The sequence below is a fragment of the Phoxinus phoxinus genome, assembly GCF_949152265.1.
Source record: "Phoxinus phoxinus genome assembly, chromosome: 23".
Classification (NCBI taxonomy): Eukaryota; Metazoa; Chordata; class Actinopteri; order Cypriniformes; family Leuciscidae; genus Phoxinus; species Phoxinus phoxinus.
Genome location: NC_136898.1, coordinates 25,621,414 through 25,646,668, shown reverse-complemented (window position 1 = coordinate 25,646,668; position 25,255 = coordinate 25,621,414). Strand labels below are relative to the sequence as shown.

Here is a 25,255-nt window from a genome sequence, read left to right as displayed (position 1 = left end):
GTTCGGATAGGACAATATTTATATAAATCTGGAATCTGAGGGAACAAAAAAATCTAAACATTGAGAAAATCTCCTTCAAAGTTGTGCATTTATGTTCACGATTGTGCTGCACTCACTCACAAAAATACATGTTTTATATATTTACGGTAGGAAATTTACTAAATATCTTCATGGAACATGATCTTAATATCCTCATGATTTTTGGGATAAAAGAAAAATGGATAATTTTGACCCGTACAATGTATAGTTGGCTATTGCCACAGATATACCCGTGCGGCTCCAGACTGGGTTTGGGATCCAGGGTCACATATGCGCATTTGTGGAGATCCGTTTTAGTCTGACCGCTCGGATTTGGAAAGAGCAGCATGGACACACAAATCGGATCTGAACAGTTTCGATACACAGAGCGGACATCAATAAATTTAGATCGGATTACAATCGGACACACCAATAATCTGATTTGGACTGACAGTAGCTAAATTTCCATCCACTTGTCAATCGAATTATCTGAAGTTTGGTAAAAAAAACTCATGCGAATAAAGCTGGTGAAAGTGTGTTTCCATCCACCGGCTTTAAAGCGGATAGAAACCTGTGTGTAATGACGTCACTGCTGTTTTGCGATCAAATTGGTATATCGAATTGATTTGAGACATTTTAAGGTCATCCGTTTATTTTCGCACTGAATCGCACAACATTCAAGCCAACATTTGCACACAAAGTTTTGCTAGACAAAATGCAATTCATTATTTATTCGGCAAATAACGTTTCCATCAGCGTTTATCGCATAAGCCGTATATCCATCAAGATACAATCCGATGAGACCGAACGCATTTCATTTGAGTCGATATTCATGAAGTTCAATCGAATTTTACTGTTTCCATTGTTTCCAAAATGTTTCCAAATTTTATTGAAAAAAAGAACGTCTTTAATAATAATTTTATATTATTTTTCATGGCTCTTTTGCAAAAAAAGCATTAACCAAAGATGAAAAAAATGGCTCTTTGGCCTGAGACATGCACAATAAAATAAAATTGCCTTCTGCATTTTTGTTTTGCTTTTCCCTCCATTGTACCGAACCGTGATGTCTGAACCGAGGTATGAACCGAACCGTGACTTCTGTGTACCGTTCCACCCCTAATATATATATATATAGCTCCCCGTTTACAGTGAGCTTTAGGCTTTCCACGCGCGCCTACGGTGCCCACATACACTGACTGCTGCTATTGGACAATCACGTCTACAGTTACTCCGTCAGAACCGTGATTCCTCAGATTGCTGCTTCTCTACAGTCATAAGAAAGACTGCAGGAGCTTCTAAAATAAAGCGCAGACGGTGTTTGTTCCACTGCCTTCACTGTTCCTGCCAGCACCAGCCGAGACTGTAGGTGGATGGCACTGACAAATGTTCAGACTGGCACGAGAAACCAAAGAGCGGCACAGAAAACACGACTCCACAAGATCTCACACTGCGGCTTCATCACGAATGATGCTACAGCCTCGACATCACTAACAGCTATTGCCCTCTTTCTGTGGGATCATGTGACATGGACCTGCACAGATCACAGACTCATAACCATATATCCTACTCATAAATACAAGTTTAATTCTCATCACTGTAATGCAAGAAAGGACCATCTCATATTTCATTTCATTCTGAATGAATCATGTTAGCATTTGTGATCCTGAATGATATTTATGTTACTAAAAAACATTGTTCTCATAAAGGATGAGCTCCATTATGTTTTACAGTAAGTGTAATGAAACTGCATTATAGGAAAATGCAGTTAATTGTCCTGTCACAAACAATGCCCTAATAAAAGAGAAGTACATATGGCTTGAGGAGTGCGGTTTGGTTTTCCTGTATTGACTATGTGAATATATATTAAAGTGTAATTTATTCCTGTGATCAAAGCCTAATTTTCAGCATCATTACTCCAGTCTTCAGTGTCACATGATCCTTCAGAAATCATTCTGATATGATGAAACATTTCTGATTATTATCAGTGTTGAAAACCGTTGTGCTGCTGATTCATATTTCTGTGAAAACCATTAAAATGAACATCATTTCTTTAGACATTTTTCAAAACAATGGAAAAGTCCTGTTTTTTTTAACCAATTTGAATCATTCTTTGCTGAACAAAAGTATTAATGTAAAAACTAAAACTCTTACTGACTCCAGGCTTTTGAATGCTAGTGTAATGTACGGTTGACGCAAGACGTTTGGTCGGGAAACACCGAAGACCCGCTTCTTGAACGGCTTCGGTTATGTCCGCGCTGTTTGCCACAAGAGCATGAGTGAGCATCTGGATATCTGGAGTTCAGTCGGACAGCTTTCAGGAACACTCAATTCTGATTAATTGCTCAGATCTGATTTGTTCTGATTGGCTGCTCACTTTTTATCTTTAATGCTGGCTGCATCAGATTAGAGAGTGAACAGGTCCCGGTCCCGGAAAGACCAATAACAAGGTGGTGTGCAGACACTGCGCTGACTGAAGTCAGTGTTACGGGCTCATCTATAAGCGGATGTGCCGCAGAAGTCCACACACTCATGCGCAGAGGCGGAGGAGGACGCAAAGGGCCATCACTGCAGCCTGAGCATGTGCTTCAGCGAGAGAGATCTCAGGACTGGCGGGAGCATATCGTGGAGCGCTTTAACGAGGAGCAGTGGGTCCGAAATTTAGGATGAGCAAGCCAACCTTTGATATGTTGTGTCAACGTGTGTGTCCACATTCCTCAGAGACCGCGGAGGTCTAATGCCTGTTTACATGACAGACGCATTGGCACATATCTGATTTATATCCACATATGAATCAATTGTTGATATCAAGAATTGATTTCTTACTGGTAGAAATATCATTTTTGATATCAATAATTACATTGTTACTAGTAAAAATGTGAATTCCTGATATCAATAATTCAATTGTCACTAGTTTAAAATGTCTATTCTTGATATCAACAATTGAATTGCTTGCTACTATTGACATTTTCATTTTTGATATCTGAAAATGTATTTCTGATATCAATATTATTTCAGATATCTAAAATGGCTTTCTTACTAGTAACAATCACATTCATGATATTAGAAATAACATTGTCACTGGTGAAAATTGAATTATTTATATCAAAAATAAAGGTTTTTACTAGTATTTCTGATATGTGTGAAATTGGAATTTCAACTAGTAAGAAATCAATTATTGATATCAACAATTGATTTTGAATGGCAGCCTATGGTGACATTTCACTCGTGAAAATGTAATTGTTGATATCAAGAATTAGCATTGTTAGTTGTTACTAGTAGAAATCTAATTCCTGATTTCAATAACTATCATTTGAACTAGTGAAAATTGAATTGTTGATATCAAGAATTCATATCCTGGAAATGAATAAAGGTTAAGACGGCTTGCCATAGAACAGATCCCATGTGGTCTGAGAGGAAAAAGATCAGATTTGGGCCATTTCTCCAGCAGTCTGAGCGTAATCTAATTGACCTTCAAGCTAAAAATGGTTCAACAAAATAAGTTTGTTATATTTTATCACATAAAACACAAATATCTTCTTTAATCTTTCAAACTTTGTGTTTTTGAGGTTTAATGGGCCCGGGACAGGCTTTGAGGAGATTCCCTGCTCCGTCTCATGTAACCTGTGTGATGTGCACAACGCTTCCCTCCACAAGCGCAGTCGTGTGTGTGTGTGTGTGTGTGTGTGTGTGTGGGTGTCTGGCATACATTTCTGCACAGATCCGCGGCTGTGCAACTTTCAGCTGCATTCACCCACATGACACGAAACCAAACAATGTTTGAAATGAACGCGTCTAGAGAAGTGCTGCGCGTGGGCATGAGATCTCCACGTCTCCATGGCACATGCGTCCTACTGAACGTGTCGAACTAACTCCAAGACACATGATCAAACTCCATGGAGACCAATGAGAGGAGCTATTCTTAGAGTACCCACAATGCACCTCACATTTCACTTAGGAAGTAGTGGGGGGTGCGAAACTTTCTCGTTCCTTCACTGTAGTTACTGATGGCACATACCCGAATCATTCTGTGTTTTTTTCCTGTGGATACAACCAGCTGCAGATTTGACAGGTTTAACCTTCAATATTTGATCACAGATAATTAAATAAATCACACAATCTGACATGCTTGACACACCCTGCCCAAAAAGCTAATTTTGAGTAAATATGACACAGACATGTCCTCCTCCAGTGGGATCTTTACATCCGCTGATAAGGTCAACCGGCATCTGATTTCATGTGCTTGTGGCAAAGAGGGAACAAACTGTCATTTCTCATTTAGCGGCTAATACGAGCAACCCTAGCAGAGGGTCAGAGGTCACTTACATGGCCATGAAGGTCAGTGTTGAGCAGCATTATCGCACAGGTAAGGCAATGAACTCCATCTGCAAGCATCAATGAAACATTATCAACACTCACTCACAGGTCAAACAGAGAGAACATTATTCCTATCATGACTTCTGATATCACACACACACACACATAATCATCTCTGCATCAGGAGAAAATCTAACATCACTTCCATGGCAACAGTCTTAGCAACAAGGAGATGGTTTAGCTTTTTACCCATATACTGGTCATAGCGGTTACTAAGATGGTTGCTATGGAGGAAACGCAACACTGTGATCCTGAGTGAGCGATTAGTCTCAATCACGCTTTATGGAGAATTAGTCAAGAGAGGATTTTAAATTATCTGACTTATCGAACAGAAAACTTATGTTGTGCAAAACCACAATATTTCATATGGAGCGAATTCTATAAGCCAAAACATTAAACACTATAATGGTCCTCGGGTAACATTTGAGACCGTATTAGCTGTGCTAGTCTCATGTATTTTGTGTTACTCCACACTCTTCTCTAATAATAAGAAAGAAAAAATATGTGGTCACACTTTAGTTTACGGTCCAATTCTCACTATTAACTACACTGTAAAAAAAAAAATGTTGGTTTAACTTAAAAAAGTTAATAGAATGAAGAAGAATGGTTTAATAAACAGAAACTAAAAATAGTATGTTATCTTCACACATTAGTTATCAAAGTTGTAAAGATATCAAAAGATAAAAAGTTGTGATAACAAATCATGAAAAAATATTTTTTTACAGTGTATGACTCAAACTCCTAATTACTGCTTATTAATAGTTAGTAAGGTAGTTGTTAAGTTTAGGTGTTGGGTGGATTATGGGATGTATAATATGGTCATGCAGAATAAGGCATTAATATGTGCTTTATAAGTACTAATAAACAGACAATATCCTAGTAATATACATGATAATAAGCAACTAGTTAATAGAGAGAATTGGACCCTAAACTAAAGTGTCACCAAATATATGTATCACAATAATCTTAAAATACAGTTCATAACGATATATCACAATATACACGTTTATGGAAACGCAAAAGAAAAAATGAACACAAATTTATACACAGATTTACTTAAACAGTTTTATCAATATCTGTTTAACATTATAACACCCTCTCCTATTCTTGCATTATTCATTTCTACTCATATCAATATCCATTTATGTATTATTTGGCGCATAGCCATGCAATAAGCAGCATAATGTACAGTCACACAGTCAATATAGTGAGATAAACTCCAGCAGGGCGATCAGGACACACACACACAAGTGAACGTCTGCATCACATGTTCTCACACTGATGTAAAACACTAGTCCTGTGAGCAGTGAGTGAATGAGGCTGGGTACCTTGTGCAGTGATGATGGTGGGGTTACACTGGTAATACCGATTAGAGAAATGAATTAACACCCGCTCCCTCTCCTGAGTCTCGCCCATTAGTGAGAATGCTTTCAGAAAACATCTGCAACAGAAAAACAGCGATATCACATGACCATCACAAGACACCGCAGCATGATGCCCCGATCACAGCAGAAAACAGGAGCGGTGTGTGTGGGCAGGAGTACAGTACCACACAGACAGATGAATGGACAAGTTTGTGAACACTGGCTGATTATCTGAACTAACTCCTGAACTGTGATCCGCCACTGACCTAAAGTAACTTTAGAACAATAATAAAAATAGACTTTTTTTTAAACAACACAATAATCTTCATCATTTCTGTGTTTGCCTACAGGCCTTGGCTTTCACTGTTTTGCTCACCAGCCACTGTGGCTACAGGGTTTTCCAAAGCTACTGGCCACTCAGCATTTTCACTGGCCAGAATATTGACCGATACGATAGGGAAAATGGCTACCGTATTTTCTGGACTATAAGTTGCACTTTTTTCATAGTTTGGCTGGTCCTGCGACTTATAGTCAGGTGTGACTTATATATCAAAATTAAATCATACTGACTGAGATGAACCAAGAGAAAACATTACCGTCTACAGCCGCGAGAGGGCGCTCTAGTTAGCGGAGTTGTTCAGAAGCGACACCGAGGAAGAACTCAATGGATTCAGTGTTGAGGAATGAGATCGGGAGCTTGCTGAACTTGCTGACCGGTAACTTGTTGGACTCGCTGGCTAATGTTAGTTTATTCAGCCTCCCAGGTATATGTTCTTCATGCTATTGTGCAGCTGAATAACTGTTAATGTGTTACGCTAACACACCGGACACTATTCAGCTGTTGTTCTGTGTGCTGTTGTGCAGCTGAATAACTGTTAATGTGTTACGCTAACACACCGGACACTATTCAGCTGTTGTTCTGTGTGCTGTTGTGGAGCTGAATAACTTGCCTTTCCAGATGTTCTTGGTCTTGGATTTTGTGAAATAAATTTCGAAATAAATGCGACTTATAGTCCAGTGCGACTTATATATGTTTTTTTTCCTCTTCATGACACATTTTTTGACTAATGCGCCTTATAGTCTGGACGGTATATAGATATTTTTTATATTATCTCATAACTTGGCAGCCGGTCAAATACATAATTATATTACGCTGCTGTCACTTATACTGTTTTATAACTCCACTGCTGAAATACACACGCATTAGGCGGGTTGGCGGGTGTCAAGCCCTGGTTGCCTAGATTATCTTGATTGATGATCTTGAAACGGCAAAAACACCACATACTCCTCTCACAAGAAACCTATGTTCTATAAATCACATTGCAGTATGACTAATCTTATATAACAGTATCTATCACAATATTGCATTTTTGCTGGGTATTTAATTAATCTTATTACACAACTATTCATACTTTTGATATTACAAATGAAACTTTATGTGATTAGAGATTATAATATATGTGATTACATGTAATCAGTGACGTCATTGCGATCAAAAAATATTTGTACTATTCAACACGAGTTAAAAAACGAAAGACTAAGATTTTATTCGAAATGGGAACCTATTGTCATACTTAAAAATCTGAAAGAATATTACCCAGTTGTTAACTTGTTTTCCATGCATCTCTCTCTTTACACCTTTTTGTGACGCTGTATTTGCTGATCTGACCTCAGTGTAGTCTCTCACAGAATGGCAAAATTATTTTTTTCTTTCTTTTATGTATGCATTTATTCGGTAATAATGATACTTTTATCATCAGTACATGCCTTGAAAAGGTGTAATGATTGTTATATTTTGTCTTTGTAACCAGACGCTATGTTATTGTGTTGTATGTAAGCTGCCCAGGGAAGGGATGTTTAGGGGGGTTGCAATAGTAAAAATAGAATGAAGGAAAATTTAGGTTTCATGGTTTTACTGTATGTTGCTTTACAAAAAAACAAACAAAAAAAAACACTGTAAACATTTAACCAGATGAGGCACCTTTCTAGACACTGCAGAACAGCAGCGATATGGACCGTATGACTGTACATTAGTTGAGACGCTGCTTAGCAACTGTGACCTTCAGTTACAGCATCAATACTACATCACTGGCCTTACACTAGAAGCACTCACTTCTGACACATGGTATGTAAGGGTTAATGCCCGACGAGGTGTCCATTGTCAGGTTTTAATGGACGACGGCGAGGTGTGAACCGGCCGACGCGCAGCAGAGGACGGTTGCCTCCGCCGAAGTCCATTAAAACCTGACAATGGACACCTCGAAAGGCATTAACCCGCTTATACCATGGTCACTTGCCAAATAACACATTTTTAAAACATTAGTTTATATTTTAATTAGCTTTACAATCGAAATCTAAAGTTACAAGTTACAAACAATAACTTGGTTTCCTTGGTTACGCCTGACAGTTTATTTAGGTGTCCTCTATCACTTTTTAACGGACACCCTGCAGCCAATCAGAATCGAGTATTCACCCAGACCATGGTATAAATAATGTTATACCACCCAGCAGTCCTAACATGGAAATGTGTATGACATAAAAGCCACTTCTAAGTGAAGCATGCAGTCAATCACTCATCACATGATGACATGAGAAGTACCTGAGCGATTGGTCCAAAGTCTGGTCTGTAAACTCAAAGAATGTGAGGTACTCCTCTGCAACCATCTTGCTGAAGTCATTACTGTGGATGCAAACACAAGACACATATTACATTACTACAGATAACACAAAAACACCTTAGCAACAGTTCAACTGGACACAATAACACATCACATCTTTTTATGCTGTCCGTGTGAAATATCAGAGTGACATAGAAATCAGATCTAGTGAAGAGCGTTACACTAGCTTATGATGAGCAACCCTGGACAGACACTATTCACCCCGACACACCTCTATAGTGGAGAGGTTTGCACAAGAGAAACCACAGCAGTGTAAAGCAGATCACATGAGAAACATGCATTCCCAGACGCACACATGAGAGAGTTTGACATCCACACCTTTTGACCAATTAATTTAATTATAGAGGCTATCAAGCATTGGTATTAATATATTCAGTCATGATGCTTAGTGTACCAATAACTTCAAAGGGGGAGGGGGGGGTGAGACAGCAGGAGAGTGAGACAGCAGCAGAGTGAGACAGCAGGAGAGTGAGACAGCAGCAGAGTGAGACAGCAGCAGAGTGAGACAGCAGCAGAGTGAGACAGCAGCAGAGTGAGACAGGATGAGCTCATTCTGTGGACAGTGATGGTCTTCTGACAGCAGGAGAGTGAGACAGCAGGAGAGTGAGACAGGATGAGAGTGAGACAGCAGGAGAGTGAGGCAGCAGGAGAGTGAGGCAGGAGAGTGAGGCAGCAGGAGAGTGAGACAGGAGAGTGAGACAGCAGGAGAGTGAGGCAGCAGGAGAGTGAGACAGCAGGAGAGTGAGACAGCAGCAGAGTGAGACAGCAGGAGAGTGAGACAGCAGCAGAGTGAGACAGCAGCAGAGTGAGACAGCAGGAGAGTGAGACAGGATGAGCTCATTCTGTGGACAGTGATGGTCTTCTGACAGCAGGAGAGTGAGACAGCAGGAGAGTGAGACAGGATGAGAGTGAGACAGCAGGAGAGTGAGGCAGGAGGAGAGTGAGACAGCAGGAGAGTGAGAGAGCAGCAGAGTGAGACAGCAGGAGATTGATACAGCAGGAGAGTGAGACAGCAGGAGTGTGAGACAGCAGGAGTGTGAGACAGCAGGAGTGTGAGACAGCAGGAGAGTGAGAGAGCAGCAGAGTGAGACAGCAGGAGAGTGATACAGCAGGAGAGTGAGACAGGATGAGCTCAGGCTGTGGACAGTGATGGTCTTCTGACAGCAGGAGAGTGAGACAGGATGAGCTCAGGCTGTGGACAGTGATGGTCTATAGACAGCAGGAGAGTGAGACAGCAGGAGAGTGAGACAGGATGAGCTTGTGCTGTGGACAGTGATGGTCTACAGACAGCAGGAGAGTGAGGCAGCAGGAGAGTGAGACAGCAGGAGAGTGAGGCAGCAGGAGAGTGAGGCAGCAGGAGAGTGAGACAGCAGGAGAGTGAGGCAGCAGGAGAGTGAGGCAGCAGGAGAGTGAGACAGCAGGAGAGTGAGACAAGATGAGCTCGTGCTGTGGACAGTGATGGTCTACAGACAGCAGGAGAGTGAGGCAGCAGGAGAGTGAGACAGCAGGAGAGTGAGGCAGCAGGAGAGTGAGGCAGCAGGAGAGTGAGACAGCAGGAGAGTGAGACAAGATGAGCTCGTGCTGTGGACAGTGATGGTCTACAGACAGCAGGAGAGTGAGACAGCAGGAGAGTGAGACAGCAGGAGAGTGAGACAGGATGAGCTCATGCTGTGGACAGTGATGGTCTACAGACAGCAGGAGAGTGAGACAGCAGGAGAGTGAGACAGCAGGAGAGTGAGACAGGATGAGCTCATGCTGTGGACAGTGATGGTCTACAGACAGCAGGAGAGTGAGACAGCAGGAGAGTGAGACAGCAGGAGAGTGAGACAACAGGAGAGTGAGACAGGATGAGCTCATGCTGTGGACAGTGATGGTCTACAGACAGCAGGAGAGTGAGACAGCAGGAGAGTGAGACAGCAGGAGAGTGAGACAGGATGAGCTCATGCTGTGGACAGTGATGGTCTACAGACAGCAGGAGAGTGAGACAGCAGGAGAGTGAGACAGCAGGAGAGTGAGACAGGATGAGCTCATGCTGTGGACAGTGATGGTCTACAGACAGCAGGAGAGTGAGACAGCTGTGGAGGCGATGCTAGAGAGCGCACTGGAGTAATGATGCTCTCCTCTGGAGGACCGTGTCTGGCACTGAGAGTGCTTATGAATATGGATGAGTGCCTGTATGTTCAAATCTGTATTTAGTGTGTGAGAATGTGAGGGCTGAGGGCAGTGCTTTAAGAGGACTGAGGGTGTTTAACTGCTCCAGTGCAGTCACTGACCTGAGCTCACACACACATCTGACAAAACCATATCTGTGAAAACACTGAGCACAGTTTACCGCAGTAAACTAGAAGATGGCTGAAATTAAGCTGTTTTGGATGCTCTTATACAAGCTTTGCAATGCATGAATCCCATTATAATCATCTTGTAGTTACAAGATCTTTAAGAAAATATAAATACGGTGTCACATTTGTTTTAAAGGCATGGACAGAGCTGTGCCAGTTTAAAAATCAAGTGGGAATACAGTGAATTGGGTTTCCACATGCACAACTGGACCCATCTCTGACATTAAACTCACAGCATTTATTTATATATTTTCAAAGCAGTTTTAAAGAGTAATACTGCAGTAATGAGGGCTTAAATTCTGTAAAAAAAATATGCCTTAATGTATTTTTCTGTAAGTGAACAAGTGAAAGTCTTGACTGTCAAGGAATGAAAAACTACAGGCGTCTGAATTGTAAATGTACGCGAAAACATTTTTATTGAAACATTCATGCACCATTTTTTACCCAAACTTCTGAATTTATTTATTTTTAATCTGGCATAAATATGTGGACTGTGCCTACACACTCCTTTAGTGTGAGCAAATTGATTACTTTTAACCCCTTAAGGGCACCCCCTTTTTTAAATAGACATGAAATGCACATTTCGAACTTAAATGGTTGTAATTCAAGAATGTTTTGGAATATAGATGTAAGATTGGTCTTGTTTTAAAGAAGACATTTGGCAGATTTTTTGTAGAAGTGAAATAAATTAAGGAAGTTAAACAGAAAAAAAGTTATAGAAGTTTGAATTTATGAAAATGTGCAATGTTAAAAATTTAATTTTTATAATTTTTTATTACAAATTATTTACAAATTATTTTTACAATTTTCATACAATTTATGAAGTGGACATCCTATTCAGAAGTAGTGTTGGAAGTTTGGCAGATTTTTAAATGAATTCAACCTCTAAGAAACACAAAAGATCACGTATGTGCATTATAGCTCGCCGCCACATCACTAATGCTGAATCTATTATTGTTTTCTTTATATTTAAAACATTCAGACCCTTTTTCCTAAAAGAATTGAACGGATCCTATCTTTTGAACTCTTGGCATGAAAACAAACTGAGGTTTCTACCATTCTTTCATGATTTTTCATGTTCATCACGATTTCAAAATAAAGGTCTGAACTCGCCTTAGGAGTATGAACATATTCTTGTTGCAAATTAATAAATTACGGCTCCTCTGTAATTTATTTTGAAAATCAGTCACCAAATATGTAAACTAGAGATTGTAAGCTTTCAAATGATATATAGTGTGTCAAGATTAGTTTAGGTTTAGTATAGGATATTACTGTTTTAAATATGTAATGGCTGCCAATATAAGGGGTTAAAAATGCTTTTTTTATTTTTTTATGCTTTTTAAAAGTTATGCTTTTGGTCTTTTTGTGCCTTTATTGGATAGGACAGTAGAGAGTTTGACAGGAAAGCGTGGGGTAGAGAGAGAGGGGAACAGGATCGGTAAAGGACCTATGTGTCGTACGCTAACCGCGAGGCTAACGGCTCAGACCATGCTACGTTTAATGCTGCAAGCAACAGCAAACATTGCCTGGCTCATGGTAATTCCTTTTTGAATTGTGCTCTAAATTGCAGAAATCATGCTCTGGTTGCAAATAAAACCCTTTCACCTTAATAACAATTAATATATGATGTGCCCTTAACTAAGAAGGTGGCTTAGCAACATAAGGTGCATGCCGGACTCATTCAGCGGTTAAACGTCGGTGACTTTGTTTCTGCAGTGGCTTTATCATAGAGAATTCATAGAGAACACGGTGAAGTGATACAGAAGTGTAATGTGGTCAACAAACCCCAAACTACCTGCCAACCAATCAGACTCAAAGCAAACTACATCTATTTCTGCAGGTTGTCATTCTTCAGATTCAAGTTAGAGGCTAATGTCTTCATATTCCTCTGGTTTGTGGTTATAAAACAGGTATCCAATCACAACAAGGAGTAAACCCCCGACCTGAGAGTATGTCTGAAAGCACTCACTTCTTGCCCAGGTGTTTGGCCACATCGGAGCGCCGGAAGCCCTCGAGGTGGTAAAGCCGTCGGGCCAGACGCTGGGCCGCTTCATGGTCACTCCGGCTGCCATTGTGGAGAACATCTGAGTCCTTAAGACAGTCCACAGCATCCATGTCTGAGTCCCAGTCCGACAGCACGTCCTTCAGCCCTGCATCGCTGCTGCACAACACACAACCGCACATTACACCGGTACAATCACACACACTACCGGCTAGTCAGTTAGAAAAAACAAACTTTTCCCTAATTTTAGGCCTTGTCCATACCAAAAGGTTTAGTTTGAAAACGCATCTTTTTCTCTCCGTTTCGGCCTTCCGTCCACACCGAGACGGCGTTTTTATTCAAGAACAAAGTTTTTTGAAAACGCTCTTCAAAGTGGATGCATTGTAGTGTGGACTGTAAAAACGATGACGTTTAGTCATGTGACGCATATTGTACCAATATTCATGTGTATTGTGCCTGTTATGTGCGATTCACTTTCACACTGTTGCTAAAATATGTTCCTTTGCACTCTTCATATCACAGTCCTGCAAACATGAGAGCAGTCGTGATTTAGACCAGACATAAATGAGTGAGTGCGACCTGACAGCTAAATAAAATCCTGTCAGAAGAGTTGCTGTCAGTGCAGCACATGACCAACCCTCCCTGAAAAGCTCTGCCCTTCTGAAGTCGGCATAAACCCAAGTTGCCACCTACTTTACTACCATATTGTTATGTAATTGCGAGTGAAACTTCTCATCCAACAATAAAAGTAATCATTGATCCATCAGTGGTTGTTAAAGTCAGGACAAGTGAGCAGTGCAGATCTGACTGTGATTGGCTGGACTGGAGAGCAGAATAATGAATATGCTCATTGATTCACCTAAACATCTCGCTGGCCAACTAAAAGTACTTGGACACTTAAAAACATCTCAATCGATTGTCTGGCCTAGACTGGATTTTATTTCCAGCATTCATTTTCTGTTAAATTTTCTTTAATCATGCAGACTGTGCACTTTCATCGTTTTGTTTAAAGGTACAATATGTAAGAATTTTGTAATAAAATATCCAAAAATCACTTGCACAGTGTGATATATTTCCTGCAGTTGTGTACTTACAATATCCCAAAAGTCTCCAAAGATATTTTATTTAAGAGAAATTTGAAATAATGGCCCGTCCCGGGAAAAAATTCGCCTGTAAATTACGCAATATCCGCGCTATCCTCGGTTTCTGCTCGTACTGCCATAGCCATGACGTAACCATGGCGACAGACGTGCACAACTGCGTAGTGCGTAACGTTTAGCGGCATTCTGTTCTTGTTTCGTTCAAACATTATGGACCCTGGCAAGCCGACTTTGGGACAAAAAAAGAGCTAAAATGAGGATCGAGCGTGGTGTTTTCGAGATGCCGAGAGCTAGCGTCCGCGACTAACTTCGACTCGACAGAGCTTCACGAGTCACGACTTGACAGCGACACCGCTCTTGAACATGCTTTATTAGACAGGTGAGCAAATGTACATAAAACAAATCAATGGTATAAAGCTCAACATGATGAATTGTTAGAATATGATCTGTATGTTATTCTAATGTTGATCTAGCTTACTGCTAAGTCTCATATAGCAAACAAACTAACATAGAATAACATTATAACTTTCAACACATACTGTTTAGTGTGATATTGTAACGTTATACCAAGTGGAGCAGCGCTGCGTTACCTCACAAGTTCAATCCGTCAAATAGACTGACCTGAGCGAGTAGTAATTCAGCAGTTGCGGGTAGTTCGGTAGAATTAATCCTTTTTCCTTTATATCCGCGGGACTCGCGTGTGATATCTGTCTATTATTAGCAATCGCGCCCTTCATCCCACTGTAATGTTAAAAACATGAATACTTTCACTTAGGGCTGGGCGATATGGCCCAAAAAAATATCACGATATTTTTTTTTATATCAGTCGATATCGATAATTATCGATAAACGTCAAATCTTTATTTGTTTCAAGTTGAAAGACAGATTTTTACTCCTAAGTGAAAGCTGTAGAAACCAGAGCGTTGTGTTTTTAAACTACTCTTTATTGTCAGAACATATCATGACAAACACTTGCCAAACAGGGGAACATTCACAAATCCGAGGTAGAACATTCAAACATTTGACATTTTTCCTTAACAAAATAAATATCTTTATTTCAGTAGTATTAGCTTGAGTTAGGATGCAGATTTACTTTATACAATTTATGTTCATTAACAAAAACAGTAACATCTGTTAAAAAAAAGTAACATTATTTTTATTTGGTAAAATGTAATATTCTTTAGTTTTATTAAAATGAACCATTGGTCATCCAGCATCATGCATTTAGATCATGATAACCACAGATAAAATGTAACTTTATGGTTTCTATGGTATTTATGAAAACCAGTAGCCTAAATACATTATTAAAAACTGTAATATTCCATTAGTCCTTTAATACATTGTCTACATTAATAATATTATACAATTCAATATATATAATATATCCCACATTTCATGGTGCAGTTAATATTACTAGGCTAACGTTACAGTAAAGTTAAATCCGTGGTGCATGATGGGAATGTGTAGACGGAGAAGCTTCTGACTGTATCGTTGTGCACGCAGTGTTTCTCCTGTTCGTCAGCGCGGTCTCATCTACCTTTAAACTGGTTTAAATCACTGAGACATTTGTGTTCTTCGCTGAATTCAAGCGCTCTCACTGGATATAGTGACCGAGACCGATCAGAGTAAACGCGTCTGCTCGAGTGAACTCGCGCTGCGCTGCCGTTTGGACTTTGAGCCGAGCGGATAAACGGTCCGTGTGGCGGGCGGTTCAAATGAGATTCGTTCCACTTTTGGCGCAAAAACATTATCGAACACTTGATATCGTTTTATCGAGAAAAATTATATCGCGATAATTATCGTTATCGTTTTATCGCCCAGCCCTACTTTCACTCATCCATTAACATTATTAGATCCATCAGCTTGACAGCAAGTCCCAGCATTCAGCTCGTCACATAAACCTTCACCTGTGTTATTTTAAGAGGTTAGCGACCCCTAGCGGCGAAAACAATTACATATTGTAGCTTTAAGCCACACTTTTATTTACCATTTTTCTTTTCTGGGTATTATTATTTGAGATGATTTTGTCTTTTGTTTTGCTTTGTTGTAATATCGTCTTGAAACTCATAAAAGTATAATAAAAATATTAAATAAAACATCTCAATCGGTTCATGCAGTGAACTCTGCAGAGGACTTTTGAGGAACCGTCTGATATCTCTCACAGTAACAGACATATCTGTGATCTCAGTGTCTAGGCGCATTTCTCCAGAGAGAAACTAATGCAAAGCCAAATCCACAGGCCGGCGACACAGAGGACCGATGTCACCACAGGCCTCAGCCAATAGAGACACCAGAAACTGTCCTCCCACATCATCAATGACATCATCCGAGATCTCAGAGTCCAATCTGTGCTGTTCTGATAATGCAGACGAGCACCAGCTGAAGGACAGCATCTGAAGAAGAAGGTCATGATCCTTCTCACACGGACGTGACACTGAGATGCAGCGAGGAGGCGGCTGATTGGGTAAGATGAATGACCATGAAAACTTAAATAATTAAATAGTATTGTTCACTGAGGTTGGTTTCTGAAGAGCTTGTTTGCCCTCTAATATGTACTGTACGAGTACAGTATGGGCTATCCTCAAGCCCTCACCACAGTTTAACAGTGCCATCTGTTGAGTGCCTGAACTAATGACAACAGAAAGAGAAGAGAAGTCCTGATATCTGCAGATCTGTGTGCGCTCATTGGCAGGAGAGGCAGTTACGCAACCGCTTATTCTGCTCCTGTATTCTGATTGGACAAGAGCGCTGTCACTTCTTCTCACTACAAAAACTAATACAAATTTCCATACACTATCGGTTTCCCTGGTTTAGAAACATGGCCACAGTAAATTATGCAAATTTGCCAAGTGAAGAAAAGTAGAGAAAATAAAGTTCCTCACTTTTTTCAAGGGATTTTTTTTTACTTTTTTATAATTCAAATTTTGAATTATATTTTGAATTATATTTTTTTAATTTTGAAACTTTATCAACTTTTGTAGTCTAACTGTTCGGGATTTAACATTAAATATGATATAGGACTAATACTGCACAAATAATGTACCATAAATAATACAGAATTAGAAAATTTGATAATCAGAACTTTTTAATTATTGAAAATACTGGGCATATCAATATAGCATACGTTTACATGCTAACACTGGCACTTAAAAATAGACGATCACAGAATTTAGACTATTTACCTTCATGATAAATCCTACAAATCAAAATGATATTAGTATGAGTGAAGAGATCTGCAGGAGATCTGGTGCAAAAGGTTTTCATAAGCTGTAAACCATAATCATCAAATCAATCAATCATCAATCAATCAATCATCATTATAACAAATAAAGGCTTGAAATATCTCACTTTGCATGTAATGAGTCTATATAATATATTAGTTTCACCTTTTAAGTTGAATTACTGAAATAAATGAACTTATCAAACCCCGCCTCCGCAGAAGATGATCGACGCCCACTTCAACACCGCCTGTTTAGCCCCGCCCACCGATTCACACATTACATGAAACTCGTTATAATACGCAAAACTGTTATCCAATCATAGCAGTGTGCGTTTACTTCCAAGTCTTCAATGCGGCGCCCATAAAAACAGGAGCTAGGCTGAAAACCAGGGCAGAAAATTGCCGATTACTTCTTCATTTTTATGTTTTTGATGTAAAAACCAAGCGAATGTCATAAGTTGACCTCAGAAAACAATATAAAAAAAATTATAAAGCCAGTTCATGACCCCTTTAAATGGTAAAAATGATGAAGAAAACGCTGCAGCATTTAAAAGTCGTCTCAGAGTTTGTCTGTATGCTTGTTTGCCGATGCCGATGTGTGGAAGCGTCTTACACACACTATATCTGCACATCTGTTTGTGCCTGAACTCGTTTCTCAATTTCACTTTATAAAGGCAATTATTTCTTCAATATGCAACAAATATGCTAATACTGTCTTCAAAAACTCATAAATTATTCATAATATCACACAAGTACATGTGGAATACAGTCTAAATACTGTAAACAAAAACACATTAAATGTATTCAGCCTTCAAGTGTTTCTCAATGAAGTCAACATTGCTTCAAGCTTTTTAATGTCATTTTTCAAGTAAACAGTCAAAAAAATAGTTATATTCTTTAGTCACTATAGTTGTTTGATTAATATTTATCATAATTAACAGCAGCAGGTCTATTTAGACTACATTTATTACACTGCTAATCAATTGTGTTTTTGATATCAACCAAGATCTTTTTGTCCTACCGGTTTACATTTACAAAACCTGTGTGTACAGTAACTAATATTACTGTAATATTATGCTAATATTTCACAGCTGTGATCACACACTGATACTATTGGCCGACACTAATCTGATTATCTTTATCTATTCAGAAAGTTTTTGCCACAATTTAACTCAAAGGCCATCACACTGTTACAGTAAAGCATTTACATTTTCTGAAATTACTAAATTATTATTTTTTATGCATTGGGATCCATAGAGAACTAATATTAACAGTGAGTGACACACCACTATTAGCATTAAGGGTTTAGGATCACATCCTACTGGAAATACATTCAAAAAACAAAGAGGATTTAATCGATAAAAGTCTCCAGTTATTAGCGTCTAGGATTTGTTTGCCCTCTTCAGCATTAAGTTCAGGAATGCAAATAGCTAATAATCATTTGCATAAAGGCAATTCACTGCAGGGTGAACGGTTATTGACGAGTGACTGATGAGAGACTGAGATCACACTCTCGGTTTATTTAAACTCGTCCAGAATAATGGTAAAATCATCAATAATAGTGCCGATCACATCTCTTCTCTTTGCTTTACAATAGAGGTAGAAAAACTAGACAAAGGCAAAGTCGTATTTAAAACTATTTATCGTTTAAAATGCCTTTCTCTTGTTATTGTTATAAATATATTTCCATAATGTTGCCAGGTAGTTACACAAGCTACAATCATTACAATAGGCACCCAGACAGGATACAAGAAGTATTTTATTTAAATCTTTAAAAAGAAGTTTATGCTGCTGTGTATTAAATTATGTTTCTGTCATCCTCATTCTCAAATTGGCATATAAACATCAGTAAATAATAATATTAAAGTCAAGCACTGAAATATATTACCATGAAATTTATAAGAGCAAAAACATGGCAAAATATTAACTTAATTAATAAAACTGACTTTTTTTAAATGTCTGAAACAATAATGTTTTGACGTTTTGTTCTACAGCGTAACTGCACACACTCCTAATGTTCTCTTATCTAGTTACGAGTAAAAAGAGAAGTGTTTCTGATATTGGAGGTGTTGTAGATCTAGTGTTTCTCCACAGGGAGGCAGTCATAACAGACCATCAACATCTGTTTCACACACCAGTCCATCAAAACATCACACAACACACACCAATACACGTGTGAAAACAATCCAGATGTCCAGGCAGAATGTCTCATATCCTCACCTTTGTCCAGGGTAGTTAGTCAGCTTAATATCACACACACACACACACACACAATGCCTCAACATTGCAACTAGGCATTAGTGCATGAGACTGACGTGTTCCTATTCACAACTTATTGGACAAGTGCAGTGTGTGTGTGTGTGTGTGTGTGTGTGTGTGTGTGTGTGATGGTCAGACACAACTAGAGTATCTAATAATAATAGATAGAAGTGATGAAACTCCAAATGTCCAAGTATGCGCGTTGTGTACATCTCTGATAAACGTTTGACCAAAAACTAAACGTGTTTTTAATTAAAAAAGGAGTTCGTTTCTGAGTTATGGAAGACTCAATGTGATTTACCAAAGAGAGAAACATTAAAACACTTCACTCCAGCGTTTACTCTGCACGCGACGCGACGCGTCCCGTCACAATAGAGCGCAACGCTCCCATTAAAAATGACCGAAGTTTGTATGAATAACGTTAACGTTAACTCACGCGCGTCACCTATTCACAACATCATCGATTATAAAGCGCGCGTTGCGTTTTGAAGTGTCGCGTCGCGTGCAGTTATCAAACTTTCACTATGTCTTTGTTTACCTGCAGATTTCACGTACGCGTCCAGAGCGCGAGCCTCCAGCTCTCACGCGGCGCTTTCACGATCATCTCGACGCAGACGCGAGCTCAAACGCGCCGGGAAAGTTCACACGTCGCCGGTTAAAGTAGGGAAATAAAGCGCTGTTTAAAGTTCAGCGCATACTAGTCCACTAGTGTGTCTGCTGCTCATCTCTCGACTCCAGCATTTCCCACAAACCCTTGCTTCTCCCAGCCAGATCAGAGGAGGAGGAGAAGAAGAAGAGCGGGAACATCCTCTGCAAACTATTCCTCCTCAAAACATCTGAAAGAGTTTAGACTGAGGAGGAAAGTAGTACCTATGCTATGCTAATGTGTGTGAAGTACGCATATGGTGCTTTAATGCCATTGATACTAAGAGTTGATTTCTTTTTTGTTTCAGATAGTAATCTAGATACATAAATTAATGAGCCATTTTTTCTCTTACTACAGAGATCGTGTGCTTACCAGTATGAAATCACAGATAACCTACAATAATAACCACACACACACAAAAAAAAAAACACATATGGAACTATTTTTAAAGCTAGTTTAGTAATTGTTTGGGATGAGAGAAGTGACTTAATTTCTGGCATGTGAGAACCGCAACTAGAACATTTCGTTGAACTGAAGATTTTAAGCTATAAAGCTGAAAGTGACCACACCTCTCACTGGAAAACACAAGCAAGCTGCTCTGTGTTTAGCTGAACTCAAGACCTACAGTCAAACCAACAATTAATCAGAAACCAGATATCATTTTTTTACTAGTGTTTGCTGGACACCATAGTTCATTTATGTAAGTATGTAAAGTAAACGGACATATTAAACCAATAATTCTTCATACAGTGACTACCAGTCAAATATATTAAAATTTGAGACCAAAAATGATTGACACTTTGAGCTGATCATGTTCTGCTGATCAAGTGTTTTGTCTTTAATTGCTAATGCTCTTTTTACACACACACTGAACACAATGAAGCATTGCTTGGTCACTGGTTGAGCTAAACTGGTATTATCTAATGGTGTAGTTAAATTTACCAGCTGACAGATATTCAACATAACTCATGTGTGAGACAGTCTAACAGAAGGACGGACAAAACCTGTCAAATATCCACTGAGTTCTGCTCATATTTTATTACGATAGCGAATAACTGTGATAATGTGAGAAATGTTGAAGGCGTCTGAATAAATGTTGGTTTGACTGTGTTAAGGACAGATATTAATTTCAAACTATAAAGAATTATTATGAGCTCTACAAAAGTAAGGGACAGAGAGGCGATGCATGAAGTGCTCTGTGCTGAGCCGCTGGTGCATGATGGGAAACAGTGGTGTATGGCTCATGACCACAGCATGTTGTGTTTCTCTGAGGCCCTGAAGGGAGTGTGTGTCCAGCTGTGGATCTACAGCTCGTGCAAAACTGAGAATCAGGGCTGAAAAGGTGGAGGCCGAGCTAAACTGATACTACAAATAAGCTTAAAGCTACAATATGTAAACATTTTGTAATAAAATATCCAAAAATCACTTGCACGGTGTGATATATTTCACATTTTAAATAATGGCTCGTCCATGTTCACTTGTCGCCTGTCACTGACGTAATATCCGCGTTATCCCTGGTTTCCTGGTTATCCCTCGTACTGCCATAGTAACCATGGCGACAGACGTGGACAACTGCGTTACGTCTAGCGGCGCTCGCGCTGTTGTTGTTTCGTTCGAACATTATGGACCATGGCAAGCAGACTTTGGGACAAAAGGAGAACTAAAACGAGGATCAATATCAGCGTGGCGTTGTCGAGATGCCGAGAGCTAGCGTCCGCGACTAACTTCGACTTGACAGAGACGCTCGCATGCACTTTATTAGACAGGGGAGCAAATGCACATAAAACTAATCAATGTTATATAGCTCAACATGATGAAATGTTAGAATATGATCAGTATGTTATTCTAATGTTGCTTCTCCTCCATTGGCAGTCTACGTTATTACAACTTTTAAGCCCCAGAACGGTAGTAAAGTTAAAATAGTCCATGTGACTACACTGGTTCCACTTTAATGTTATGATGAAGTGACGAGAATACATTTTGTGCACAAAAAAACAAACAAAAATAATTACTTTATTCATAATTTATTTTCTTCCCTTCACTTCTCTGACGCTATTCGCGTAGCGTAAACAGTGCAGCGCGTCCAGGTTCTGCGTCACTATCGGCCGGCTCCTGCGTCAGCAACACACACGTGTCGAGCTGCTCGCGTGTACAGCATCAGAGAAGACATGGAACAGGAGAAGTTGTTGAATAAAGTCGCACAAAAAGTATTCTCGTCACTTCATAACATTAATGCTGAACCACTGTAGTCACATGGACTATTTTAACGATGTCTTTACTGCCTTTCTGGGCCTTGAAAGTGGTAGTTGCATTGCTGTCAATGGAGGGACAGAAAGCTCTCAGGTTTTATCAAAAATATCTTAATGTGTGTTCTGAAGATGAACAAAGGTCTTATGGGGTTTGAATCAACATGAGGGTGAGTCATTACTGACAGACATTTCATTTTTGGGAGAACTATCATTCATGACTTAATCAGTTTTTTGAATGAATAGGTTGCATGAATGATTCAATGATTCTTAGTCACTTGTCGCCACCTATTGTGTCGATTTCAGAGTCACTGAAACACACACACCACTAATGCACAGATTAAAGGGCTGCCACATCAAGGACGATAATTATAAATGATAACTATAAATATAAAATTTTAATAATCAACTCTGAGAATAAGAAAGTCCACAACCGCTGTAACGACACCGACACAGAAGAGCGGTATTGTTTTAATCACTTTCATGATGATTTTTTTGCTGATGAACGATAAAAACAGCAGCAAATTAGAAATGAACCAGCGTTAAAAAGCTAGAGCATTTAAAGATAAAACTGCAGCGCACGCTTATAATAAACAATGTTGTCGTGCATTGGAGGACACTGGGACAAACACCGACATAAAAAACAACACAGTAAGAAAATTTAATGAAACGTAGGCGGATGAACTGTTGGATGAATCATTCACAAAATAGATGGTGAATTTTCATTCATGCCAATTTTAAGCATCCTTAAGATTCGGTGTTTTACATTTACATTTTTTGAAATTCCGTTTTAAAAGCTTGATTTAATTGTAATTAAAAAACAATCAACTGAAGAATCAAGAATCAGTTGAATTGATAAAACTTTACTAATTTCATAATTTACTAAAATTGATGCATTTGACTGGCATTGGCAGACAGGGGGAGTGTTTGAAAAAAAACATGTAATTACTGCAATCAGAATCAAGAATCATACTATGATTCTGTTAAAAGTTATTTCATGTTTCAGAATATATCTTTAGAGGACCACTTCTTGCACAGAGCTCTACAAATATCACCGCAGGATCTATAGCGTGGGAATATGAATGATTTACTCTCCCATGATACTACTCAAGCAGGAAGTCCTTCTTCCACAACACGCAGCTGAACTAAAAGGCCATCACAGACGACTGAAACACAGCAGAACACACACTGATACTGAAGATCACCTGCACAAGCAGCCCTGGGTGAGAGAAAGACGACGTTACACACATCACCGTCCTGAGACACTGACCTGAGAACAGACTAAAGTCCAGACGAAGTGGTTGTCCACTAGTTGAGCAGAGTCCAGATAAAGGACTGGAAGCGCCTCCCTCCATCTATACTACTGAGCAAAGTTCGCTTTTCTTCATTCCCTCGCACTGAAAGTATGAAGTGAAAGCCTCCCACCCTTTCCAAACATTCTCCAACTTCCCTATTCCTGCTCCCACATTTCAGCAGCACTGAGATTGACCTCAGATTCTCTCCAGGCGTCCACAGAATGCCGGAATAACAGCAAATGACACACACACACACACACACACACACACTCACGGATACAGCCTGTTCTTACACCACAGGAACGCTTCCCAGAGTATAACAGCAGAAGTCCTTGTAGTGTGTGTGTGTGTGTGTGTGTGTGTGTGTGTGTGTGTGTGTGTGTGTGTGTGTGTGTGTGTGTGTGTGTTGTATCGTGAGATGAGATGAGGTGGTGGCTGTAAAATGCTCAGCCTTGAGCAGAAGGGCAGGTCGGTGAAATATGAGGCTGATGAGCAATGACTTCGACTCGCTAGAGTCAGCCAACACACACACACACACACACACAGCATCTCTCCTCCGGTCAGATCTCACCCGGGTCAGGTGATTAGCAGGGTGTGTGTGCGGATTCATTCAATCCCTACAGCGCAGATCAGCCGTCAGCCTGATGAATACACACTTTGCCATAATGAGACCCTCACGATTCGATACACATCACGATATTGAACACGATATAGACATATGGTGAAAAGGTTGGGTAAATGAATAGTCTTGGATTTGGAAACCCAAAGCACAGGACTATAGACACACCAGAATAACAATATTCATGATTCTGGAGCTGAAAATACAGAATTATTTTAGACGAATATGCTTCAACTCTGTTTTATATTTAAAATAATGTAGGACACTTTTAACTGGTAACATCAGACATTTGGCATTATCACTATCAGGCCCACATATATTCCCCCATTGCATTATTATACATTATATATAGCAGTTTAATGTAGTACTGACACTAAAACTCTGTAAACTTGAATTCTTTTCTCGCACAGAGTGAGAAACTATCCACGATACATATTGATGCATTTTTGTATTGCGATGTAATGTCACTCCCCTAATTACAACGATTCCATCTCATGAATGAATCTGATCTCCAATTCCTGCGCGATCTTCTGCAAACTCAACAGGTTCACATCATGGAGAGTAACAAATATGTGCAGCATTTTATTTAGAGTTTATAATCAAAATCTGCCATTAGAGAGAGTGGCATCAGCACTGGAATTCACTCCATCCACACAGCTATCCCATCAAGAGTTAACATGCCCATCGACACATTACCCATCTCACTCTGTACCAGCCTATACATGTCAACCACAGCCACAGCCACAGCCACATGAAGGCTGGTTAACCGAAACGTGTGTGTGTGTGTGGGACCTCCAGCACGGGCACAAACCCAGACACCGCTGAGAGACACGTCACATGACATCAGCACCTGCTACACACACTGTGTACCTCCGAGTGTGTGGCCATGTGGACGGAAAGGATGGCAGAAGTGCCGATCACTGCTTTAGTCAGCCACACTGAGAACAACACGCAAGCGCTGAGGAATATGAAGAGCGTAAAGCGTTTGTTTCACTGAAACATCACTAACGTCTCCACACCTTTACCCGTCTGTGTTTAGTCCCAATTAAATGACCTGCATTTGCACTCAAGACAGAATTGTTCAATGGTTCTTCA

The 25,255-nt window shown here is 39.7% G+C and overlaps 1 protein-coding gene across 5 annotated transcripts in view; it reads right to left on the bottom strand.

The window, feature by feature from the left end:
• psd3l (pleckstrin and Sec7 domain containing 3, like) overlaps window positions 1-25,255 on the bottom strand; it is a 148,927-nt gene that overhangs the window by 69,272 nt on the left and 54,400 nt on the right. For 2 of the 5 annotated variants that reach the window (XM_079600220.1, XM_079600222.1), the window contains exons 5-8: window positions 12,743-12,934; window positions 8,356-8,436; window positions 5,721-5,833; window positions 4,342-4,400 (exon numbers count right to left, since the gene is read on the bottom strand). In XM_079600220.1, coding sequence (XP_079456346.1) covers window positions 4,342-4,400; window positions 5,721-5,833; window positions 8,356-8,436; window positions 12,743-12,934 — 445 coding nt within the window. Of the gene's footprint in view, window positions 1-4,341; window positions 4,401-5,720; window positions 5,834-8,355; window positions 8,437-12,742; window positions 12,935-19,892; window positions 20,157-23,516; window positions 23,609-25,255 lie in introns of those variants that run through there. The other 3 variants (XM_079600224.1, XM_079600223.1, XM_079600221.1) reach the window with 3 other exon arrangements.